The sequence below is a fragment of the Coffea eugenioides genome, unplaced genomic scaffold (assembly GCF_003713205.1).
Source record: "Coffea eugenioides isolate CCC68of unplaced genomic scaffold, Ceug_1.0 ScVebR1_203;HRSCAF=826, whole genome shotgun sequence".
Lineage (NCBI taxonomy): Eukaryota > Viridiplantae > Streptophyta > Magnoliopsida > Gentianales > Rubiaceae > Coffea > Coffea eugenioides.
This window is the reverse complement of record NW_020862491.1, coordinates 76,196-87,386: the sequence shown is the minus strand read 5'-3', so window position 1 is coordinate 87,386 and position 11,191 is coordinate 76,196. Positions and strand designations below refer to the sequence as shown.

The window sequence follows — 11,191 nt, the reverse complement described above, 5'->3', positions numbered from 1 at the left end:
GTGGAGGCCAATCAAAGCGAAGGCCGATCCTTCCGCTGGGGATGCCAAGGAGGAGGACTTCCAGAAGCTGATGAGGTCGGGACTTCGGATATACAGTCTGGACTACCCCGAAGCCGTGCTGGTTGACGGGGGAATCAGCCGAGCTTTGCTCAGTCCCGACAGAGCTCCCTTCACTTCCACCAAACTTAAGATTCCTTGTAATTTTCTTTCATAACTTTGCTTTCACTTCGGCTAAGACATATGATAATATTTGTTTTTTGTGCAGTGACTAAACTGTCCGACATCGTCGTATCGGGCTCGTCCGAAGTGGCCAAAAGGCAGAAGAGGAAGAGCTCTGATGAGACGTTGGCACCTCCGCCGAAGAAGAAATCGCAAGGGCAGGCTGCCAAGACCTCGGCGGCCAAGAGCACTCCCACCCCGGTTGGTCAAAGCAGCTCGGCCACCGCTGCTACGGGGTCCACCTCGTCCGTGCCAGAGGGAGTGCCTCTTGGAGTCACCACGGCACTCCCACCTCATGGCCGAGGCAAGCAGCTGAAACCCCCGGTCAATGCAGTGTCGGGGACCTCGCTATGGAATCGTTTCCATAGTCCCCCGGTGTTTTCTGGGGATGAAAAGACGCACCCCGCCGGGCACTGGTGTCCGAACTGGAAACTTTCGGTCAACGACAGGTGCAGCCATCCTCGGGTTGCCCAAGAGTTGGTGATGCACTCCCCCCTACCAAGGGACTTGGAATTTATGAAGAAGTTGACCCCGGCTGAGATGGTTCAAAGCCTCATGGTGAGCACGGCTTCCACCTCAGCCTTTGTGGCCGAGATGACTCACCGGTACTGTGCTCTAGTCGAGGAGCAGGACACCGGCAAGTTGCAGAATCAAATCTCCAAGTTGGAGAAAAAACTGTTGGTGTCCGAGTCTGAGAAGGCCGAGCTTGAAAGGCGGCTTAAGGAGGCCGAGGTGAAGGATGAGGAGGCCGCGGCTACTATCAACAGTCTCCGATCGGCCCTCGAAGAGGAGCAGAAGAGGGGGGACGAGGTGAAGGCGTCCCACGAGCAAGCTCTCGAGGGTGCCGGAGCCTCGGCCGTAGACGCTTTTCGGAAGTCCGAGGCCTTCATCAAGGACCTCGGCCAACTACTTACGCCTAACTTCATGTTTGGTTTCACATCGGCCGTTGACGAGGCCGCAGCTCACCTCTCCTCCGAGGCCTTGGAGTCCTTAAAAAACCATACCAGCTATAATGAGGACTCCAAGGAGTTATGCGATCGGATGGCCGAAGGCATTCAGGCAGGAAGGAATTTGGCCGAAGTCCAGGTCGAGTTCAACAAGTGGCTGTCCGAACTCGACGAAGTGTTCGAGGACGTGAAAGTGGAAGAAGCTGGAGGAGAGAACGCTGAGGGAGACGAAGCCGGAGGGGACGTCGGCAAAGAGCATGGAGATGAAGTTCACCCCAAGGAGGCCGAAGAGAAGGATGCCCAGGAGGGAGCCAAGACCGGGGATGGAGCCGAGACGGGGGTCTAGGCTCGCGGCTTTAAGGGGGTGGCCGAGGTGGAGAGTGCTTAGTAGCATTCGGACCTCGGCCTTGTACTTTTGTAACGCTCTTTCTTATTGAATGAAAGCATATTTCTTCTCGTCTCAGTGCTTTAATTTCTTGCTTTGACTTCATCCCTTGCTTGTCCCCCTTATTTTTTAATAGCGTAACAACGATATTGAAGAATAACATAATAACTGAAGTCATTACTTGATTAAAAATTCAGGCGTAATACAATCTGAGGTTCTCGGCGTGCCAAGACCTCGGCACTAATGAGCCATCTCGGTAACTCAGTTTACAATACCCCTTAGCGTCAGATTCCACAACTCGGTAAGGGCCTTCCCATTTCGGGCATAATTTCCCTTGCGGTTCAGCTCGGCTGACTGAGTTTTTTCTAAGAACCAAGTCTCCAGGTTGGAATCTACGATGTCTCACGCGGGCATTGTAGTAGTGTGCCAGTGTGTTCTTGTAAGAAGCTATCCGGGCTGAGGCGAGATTCCTTCGTTCTTCGACGAGGTCGAGGTCCAGCTGCCTCTCTTCGTCGTTCACCTCGGCGGCATAGGCTGCCAGCCGAGGGCTGGGGGTAAGGATCTCAGCCGGGATGACCGCCTCGGCGCCGTAGGTCAGGGAGAATGGGGTCTCTCGCGTCGCTGACCTCGGCGTGGTCCGATACGACCACAGGACACTGGGGAGTTCCTCCACCCAAGATGACCCAACTCGGTGTAGTCGGGTCCTGAGACCATGTAGAAGAGTCCGGTTGAAGTTTTCTGCTTGACCATTGGCCTGGGGGTGGCCTACCGAAGTGAAGTGTTGTTTGATGCCGAGGTTCTCGCACCAAGTCTTGAACGGGTTCTCGGCAAACTGTCTCCCATTGTCCGAGATGATGACCCGAGGTATGCCGAAGCGGCAGATAATGCACTTCCAAAAGAATTTTTGAATGGCCAGCCCTGAGATGGTCCGAAGTGGCTCGGCCTCGACCCACTTGGTGAAGTAATCCACAGCGGTTACTAAGAATGTATAACCCCCGACGGCTTTGGGGAAGGGACCTATGATGTCTGTCCCCCATTGCTCAAACGGCCAGGGTGAAGTGATGGGGACCATGAAGTTTGAAGGCTGGTGGTGCTCGGGTGCGTGGACTTGGCAGGAAGGGCAGCCGAGAACGAGGTCCTGGGAGTCTTGCCGAAGTGATGGCCAGAAATATCCCAGGAGCATAGCTTTCTTAGCTAGCATCCTGTGGCCGATGTGAGCCCCACATAGGCCCTCGTGGATCTCGTGGGGGACCTCGCGTCCTGCCTCGGGGGTGACACACCTCAACCATGGGCCGAGGTAGGAGCGCTTATATAGTTCTCCATCGCGGAGTGCATACCGAGCGGCTTTGCGTTGTATCTTCCTTGCTTCAGCTCGGTCTTCGGGAAGGACTCCTTGACCCAAGAAAAGGATGAACGGGGTCATCCAAGTTTCTTCAGAGTGCACGGGGCAGGCCACCTCTTCCACGTACCCTGGTTCACTCAGGACCTCCACCAAGACGGTTTTGCTGAGGTCAGAGAATGAAGTGGAAGCCAGCCGGGATAAGGCGTCGGCTCGCTTATTCTGGGACCGAGGGATCCTTTGGATTTCGAATGACTTGAAGTACGCGGTGAGTTGGTGAACTTTGGAGAGGTACCGTTGCATGGTCTCATCCTTGGCCTCGTACTCACCAATAACTTGGCGTACCACGAGCTGGGAGTCACTGCGGACGTGGATTTGCTGGGCGCCGAGCTTGCGGGCTAGCTGGAGTCCAGCGATTAGAGCCTCGTACTCGGCTTCATTGTTGGTGGCCGGGAAGTCAAAGCGGAGGGCGTAAGAGCAAACCTCCCCCTGAGGTCCTTCCAGGAGCAGTCCGGCTCCGCAGCCGTCTCCATTAGAGGATCCATCGACATACAATGTCCACAGGGATGAGGTGGACACCTCGGGTAAGGCTGAAGTGGACTCCGGACCTTCCGTGAAGGTGAGCTCAGCAAGGAAGTCAGCTAAAGCTTGAGCTTTTATGGCGGTGCGTGGCTCGTAGGACAAGTCATATTCTCCCAATTCGACAGCCCACTTGGTGAGGCGACCAGAAGCTTCGGGTCGCACCAATATTTGCCGAATGGGCTGGTCGGTCCTGACCGAGATGGGATGGGCTAAGAAGTAGGGTTTCAACCGCCGAGCTGCGTGGACGAGCCCCAGCACAAGTTTTTCCACTTGCGTGTATCGGGTCTCCGGCCCGCGGAGGGCTCGGCTGACGTAGTAGACCGGCACTTGGGTGCCCTCATCTCGGATGAGCACAGCGCTGACAGCCTCGTCGGCTGCGGAGAGGTAGAGGTAGAGCTTCTCCTCGGGCCGAGGTGAAGCGAGAGTTGGTAGGTGATGCAAGTACTGCTTCAGCTGGTCGAAAGCAGCCTGACACTCCTCAGTCCAGGCGAACTGGTCAGCATTTTTCAGCACCTTAAAGAAAGGCAGAGCTTTCTCAGCTGATTGGGACAGGAAGCGATTCAGCGCGGCCAGGCGTCCATTCAGCCGTTGGACTTCTCGGATGTTCCGGGGTGGAGACATGTCATGAATGGCTTTCACCTTGTCGGGGTTGGCCTCGATTCCCCGGTGGGAAACCAGATACCCCAAGAATTTTCCCGAGGTGACGCCGAAGACGCACTTCTTGGGATTCAGCTTCATCCTCGAGTCTCGCAGGACACCAAAGACTTCCCTCACGTCTGACAGAAAGGATGAAGTGGTGAGGCTTTTAACGAGGATGTCATCCACATAGGCCTCCACATTGCGGCCGATCTGATTCTGGAAGAGTCGGTTGATCAGCCTTTGGTAGGTCGCCCCGGCGTTCTTTAGCCCGAAGGGCATGGTAGTGTAACAATAAGTACCTCGGTCGGTGTAGAACGCCGTTTTCTCTTGGTCCTCCTCACTCATTCCTATTTGATGATACCCTTTGAAGGCATCTAGGAAGCAGAGGATTTCATACCCCATCGCCGCGTCGACGAGGGCGTCTATCCTTGGCAGAGGATAGCAATCTTTGGGGCAGGCCTTGTTGAGGTCGGTGAAGTCAACACACATTCTCCATCCCCCGGTGTCCTTTTTTACCATGACTGGATTGGACAGCCAGGTGGGATATTGGACCTCGTGGATCATCTTGGCCGGCAAGAGCTTGTCGACCTCATCCGATATGGCTTGGCTACGTTCGGGGCCGAAGTGCCTTCGTTTCTGTCGCACAGGTCGGGCCTGCGGGTCAACGTTGAGTTGGTGAGTCATGAGCTCGGGTGGCACTCCGACCACTTCATCCGCGGACCACGCGAAGACGTCTCGGTGGTCTTTGATCAGGGAGATCATTTCTTCTTTCAGGGGTGGGGGGAGTCCCGCCCCTACCTGGACCACTTGGTCAGGTTTCGCTTCATCCACTACCACCAGTTCCACTTCATCCCCGGGCTCCAGCCTGTTGGGCTCTTCTGCCTTCTGAGGGTCGATGCAGTCTATGGAGAGGACCGCTGGCCTCTTTTCTTCTGACCTCGGTGAGGGCCGGGGGGTGACTGCTGCTTGAATGGTGGCGAGGTAGCACTCCCGGGCGGCGCCCACATCGCTGCTTACCTCGGCCACCCCCGCAGATGTTGGGAATTTAAAGCTCAGGTGGTAGGTGGAGTATACGGCTCTCAAGGCATTGAGCGTGGGCCGGCCTATCAGCATATTGTAGGGGGAGTCTGCTTTGACCACTGCAAAACTGACAGGCACAGTTCGGCAGCGTGGATGACGCCCGATTGTTACCACCAGGGTCAACATGCCTTCCGGGTGGACGACGTGTCCCCCGAATCCCACGAGGGGAGTTCTGACAGGAGTGAGTTGCTCCCTTGTCAGCTTCAAACTTTCGAAAGTCCGGTAGTACAAGACGTCTACCGAGCTTCCGGGGTCTACGTAGACCTTTTTGACTACGTAGTTGTTGGTGAGGACTTCAATCACAAGAGCTTCATGATTGCTGGAGGCCGCAGGAACGGGGTCAGCGGGACCGTAGGTGATGACCTCGGACAGCCGAGAGCTCGGCTCGGCCACCTCCATCTCGGCCTGGCGGTAGGTCCGCTTCCGGGAGTTCTGGCTGTCTCCTCCCGTTGGTCCTCCCGCGATGGTGTTGATCACCCCGGCGATGTTGGGGCCGTAGCCCGGTGAGCCATCGCGTGGGGGCTGCTTGTCCTCCCTACGGTCTTCGGGACCTCGACAATGCATGTTCGTGTCCCGTCGGTCGTCTCGGCGGGGGCCTCGGTTCTCCCGGTGGGAGACGCTTCGGTTGAAGCCTCCATCCTTGCGGACGAATTGCTTCAGGTATCCCTGCCGGATCAAATTTTCGATTTCCCGCTTCAGGTCATTGCAGTCTTCAGTCTCGTGCCCTACATCACGGTGGTAGGCACAGTAGAGGTTCGAGTTCCTCTTATCTCTCCTCCCCGGAATTTCGGGAGGGTTGCGACCGAGGTGATTCTGCCTCATCACAGCCAGGACGTGGGTCCGGCTCGAATTGAGGGGCGTCAGCTCGGCGTCCGAGGTGGACGATCTGCCTTTCACGATCCGGTCGAAGACACTTCGGCGGTCTCGGGGTTGGTTTGAAGTGCCACTTGAGCCTGGTTCACCTCGGCCAGTGTCTTTCCTCCTCCGGGGATCTTGCCCCGTACGAGATGCTTGGGCTTCTCGCTTCATGCGATTTACATCTTCACTTCGGATTCCCTGGTCCACTCTTTCCCAGAGCTCCCGGAGTGTACGGGGGTACTGCCGATGGATTTCGGTGTTAAAGATCCCTGCTACTAATCCGTTGGTGAAGGCAGCAATAGTTACTTGCTCGTTCTGGTCAGGTATCTGTACATTCTCCTCGTTGAACCTTTGCAGGTGACTCGCCCTGACCCTGTTGCAGGTTCAAGAGGTAAGCTGAAGTCTTTGTTATTGGTCGAGACGACACAAAGCGGTGGATGAACCGGTCTATCAGCTCATCCAGGGAGGAAATGCTCCCCGGTTCTAAACTCCAGAACCACTTCCGGGCGGTCCCGTGCAGGAAGATGGGGAAAGCCCGACAGATCACGGCGTCGGGGACGCAGTAGAGTCGGAATGCGGAGATGAAGGCGCGGAGGTGATCCTCGGGGTCACCTCGACCGTCATAGGTGTGCAAATTTGGAAGCTTAAAGTTCGGGGGCACCATTTCCCCGTTGATGTCATCAGTGAAGGGCGGAGCCCTCATGTAATCAGAAGCTAGGCCTCCGGGACGCCGAGGTGGGTCCTCGGCTCGTTTTCCCAGTAGTCCCCGAGAAAACGCTCGGGAGATGGAGGCAATCTTGGAGGTTGCCTTGGATGAGGCTCGCCTGGAGGTGCTCCGAGATAGACGCCCATCTTCGGAGTCCTCGCCTGAGGGCACTTCAGGGGACTTCGTCGGTCTCCTCTTGGAAGACTCGGCTTTTTCTTTTCCCTGCCTTTTGAGGTACCTTCCTAGCTCCTCAAAAATGTTAGGGTTGTCTGATACAAACTCGGCCATCTTGGCGATGGCGTCCTCATTGTTGGGCTGGGTCCTTTGGGTCCCTGGCTCTTCAGATATGCGGTCTTGCTGGGCACCCGAGGTCTGCCCAGCCCCAGTTGAGGGAACTCTTCCGCTTCTGGAGCGCGTGGATCTCATTTTAATAGCTATCTCGTTCCCACAGACGGCGCCAATTGAAGAGGCGATTTTTGGTTGGTAGCTGAACCGACCTGAATCAGTCCTCTCTGAGATGAGGTGAGGTGAACTCCTGGATCCGAAGTCAACCTCCTTGTCTGAAGTGAATGGCGGGGCTTCTCACCTGGGATCACTCCGACGAGCAAGTTAGTATGAGAACGAGAAATATGCTAGAGTATGAGCAAATGAACAGTGTATGCTTACTTGTTGGAGTGTGTGGGGTATTTATAGAGCGAGAGTGGAGGGCAGGACGGAGGTCTTATGTCGGTGGGACCCATGCCCTGCCATTACGGCTCTGTTCCCTGTCAGGGGGCCTGACTCTGACACTGTAGCCGCCTGGACAGGGTGACGAGGAGTCTTTTGCAGTAGTCATTAAGCGCGACAGTGCTTTTCAGATAAAGCACTGATCCCGGATGATGTCAGGTGACTTGCCTCATCCGCGTGCAGCTGAGGTGGAGGTGCCGAGGTCACCTACACGGTAGACTAGGGATCCGGCCGAGCTTGAGGGATATGCCCGAGGCACGGGTGAGCTCTGATGTCGGACGAGGTGAGGTCACCTCGGACATGCGGGGCGGCCGAGGTGAGCATCCTCATTATACAAACCACCAAAACTAAAACAAACATCCTAACTGTTCAACTATTACAAGCCAATCTAACTATACTAGTGTACGAGCCAAAAGTCCCCGCGTCGGCCCCTGCTAAGGAAAACAAAAGGAAAGGGGTAAGCTATATGCTTAGTAAGTAAACAGGGGCGAAAGCATAAATTTCACGTAACAACAGTTACACAGTAAGAGTAAAGCAAAAGCAGAAAAATAACATCACATAATAAGGATACAGGTGGCTCCAAAGCCAATTCATATGCCATGCGTGATCTCCTGCCGACACTCCGTCGACCACACTCAATGGTCCGTAGAACTTCACTTGTACACCCACCGACACCTTATCACCCTCACTGGCCAGTCACCTCACAAACTTGCCCGGGCGAACGAAATCACAAACTTGAGCTTGAGTCACAAGCTCGGGTCACAAACTTGGTCACCTTCTCGGTGAACCGGATTCACAAAATTGGTTCATAACATGAACCTACAAACTTGGTGACCTCAGACTAAGTTGGACTGACTTCGACCAAGCCCTAACCGGCTCGAATAGTCCATACAGGTCTTAGATCGGGCCCACGAACTCACAAACTTTGCAAACTTCACAAACTTTACTCGAAAGTCGCCTCGAGCCACAAGCTCAAGGGTTTTGGTTCCAAAAGGTTCATATACATATGCCAAGTACAATTATACATTCAAATTAGGGTTTAGGTCGAGTGCGATAAAGTACACCCCCGCCTAAGTACCCTTTTCACATATCTCAAACACATAGCAAAGAAAACACACCAAACTGGCCTGAATACTTACTCAAAACGGAAATAGCAAAAGTACGAAGTCGGATCGAAATGAACAGCTAGTAGTGGACCCCACCAGATCCGCCCAGCTCACCACCGTCTGAAATAGGAGATTGTGTCACATAATATCGTAAACGGCTACTATCGTGCCTCAAACAAACAAAACGGCAAAAACGGCACGCGCGCACGTACATATGACGGACGGAAACGGAAACGGCCGTTAGCGGAAACGGCAGATTTGACACTCATTTCTATTTTAATCATAAGTTGAGCTACAAATATTGGATTAAGGCGTATGAGACACCATATCGAAGCTTAAAGGATGAACAACAATTGTTATGAAGACATCCAGAACTGAAACTGGAGGCTTCAGCCCCAAATGAACCAAACACAATCACATACGAAATCTGGCCAATGCACAAATGGTCAGTTTTGAGTGCAAACTGTTTTCTATGCTACACATGGGCAAAAGAGCTGAAAATTGGCAGTTAGATATTTCATTCCAAATGGAACAACTTTCATGAAGGTCGATAATCCAAATTCGGAACGGAAGTTGGTCGTCAGGACCAAAACAGATCTGACCAGAAAATGGGCATTTTCACGGGCAGGCCTTATTTGCTCGGCTATATCTCAGGTTCTATATATCCGATTCATGAAATTCCAAGGGCGTTAGAAAGCTATGATATAGAGATATAAGTTTGGTGTTTTTGTCGCAAGCCCAAACAGCTTGTAACCTAGTCAAACGTGAAGCCAAAGTTCCAGTCGTAAACTGTCCGGATATAAGAACAGAACAGAATTTGACGGTCAAAACAGGTCTGAGTATTTCGTTTATAACTCAGGTTATACCACTCCGTTAATCCTGACAATTTACAGGGATATCTAGGACTTAAGGGGCTACAACAATGTAGAAGGCCTCTCAATCCAAATCCTAGCACAACTAAGTCAAAATGCAGAAAACCAACCCAGAACCGTAATTGCAGGTTCCCAAATCACACAAAACTGTAATCAGTCCAAGTCAGTCTATACAGGTCCAAAAGCATTGATTCCAAAGGCATATGAAAGCTAAGACATCAAGCTACATTTAATCAGAAGACACCAACAACAAAATCCAAACCAATTCCAGTCAAAACAGACAATTACTATCGCAGTTCGGACATTCTGTTCACCAAAAACAGCAACAGTAAAAACGGCATAACTCAATCTATACTACTCCAAATGCCCTGAAATTTTGCAGGCACTTCAAAATCATCAATACCTACAACTTTCGTGTTTTGAGAAAAGTCCAATTCGGCCTCTATCTATGACCTAAAATTTCGGACAGAATGTTCAACCAAGAACCCTAATTTTCCAGAAATTCTTCCAAATCCAAAATTGATTGCATTTATCACTAATTTGCACCTACTAGAGCCTATATAGACCATTACCAATCATCATAAACAACCACACCATCATAATCCAATTAAACCAGAAAAATCATCATAAAATGGAAAACTTCACCAAAACTCTTCAAATCAAGAAATAAATCACATATTCCATTACTCAAGCCACCATTAGGCACAAAATAACCATCATTAAGTATAGGAGGGAAGTTTAAGCATCACTCACCTAATAACAAGAGAGAGGAAGATGATGGACACCTTAGCTCTTCCAAAAAGCTTCACTAAACCACCCACTATCACCAACTAGAAAAGTTGTATGGAAAGGAAACTAATTTATGTGCTTGATTGAGATGATTTGCTAGTGGAAAGCTTGAAGATTGAAGATGTTTTTTTCTCCTTCTTGCAAGGGAGAGAGAGAGAGCCGGCTATGGAGAAAGAAAAATGGTGAATTTTGAATGATTTTTGAGATATTTAATCCTTTGGTCAAAAAAGTCAAAAATATGAATAGTGTTTCTTAAGTTCAATTCAATAAGGAAGTGACACTTGTCACTCTCATAAATGCAATCCTATCCTTTCTTTTCTCTCTCACATCAATCATTTCACACACTCTACTTATCTCTTAACACCCGATAAATTTTACACAGTATCCGAAACTTAACCTTATTGGCCGAATTTTTCCGAACTTTTCGCACTAGTGGGTCCCACATCCGATATACTTTCTTAATTTCTCAAAAACTAACTAATACTAGAAAAATCATCTAAAAACTCTATTTACTCAAAAAAAAAATTATCTGGGGAATTTTCTAATAAAGAAAATGTAGAAAAAACGGGTTTTCAATCTTAACCGGAACTTAGGGTTTAAATCTTAATCCCTACTTAGGGTTTTCGAAATACTCCCAAACCAAACGTTACCGCCCAAATAATGAATATCTCAACGTAGAACGAACTGGGGCCTCACATTCGGTTGTGTCCGTTACGCAAAACAACATCAAATATGTCTTTTGCTAAACTTCATTTCCGCACATGTCGTTAGCTTGATTTTGTACTTGTATGACCTTGAGCCTATTGAACGACTATTGAAATGAGATTATTTTGTGTGTAACTTTGGGTTTGTTTGAGGAAAATATTGAAGATTTAAATGGCTGGAAAATAGGTAAATACAAAGGGCGTGCTGCCTAAATTTACGCCCGAGGACTAGAAAGAGA

The 11,191-nt window shown here is 51.1% G+C and overlaps 1 protein-coding gene across 1 annotated transcript; it reads right to left on the bottom strand.

Moving 5' to 3' along the window:
* Positions 1 to 1,744: 1,744 nt before the first annotated feature.
* Positions 1,745 to 7,181, bottom strand: LOC113756188. Its single transcript, XM_027299955.1, has 2 exons — positions 6,493 to 7,181; positions 1,745 to 6,422 (listed from the first exon to the last, which is right to left on the bottom strand). Exons 1-2 carry the CDS (start codon positions 7,179 to 7,181, stop codon positions 1,745 to 1,747), a joined length of 5,367 nt encoding a protein of 1,788 aa, XP_027155756.1.
* Between the last annotated feature and the right edge of the window lie 4,010 nt (positions 7,182 to 11,191).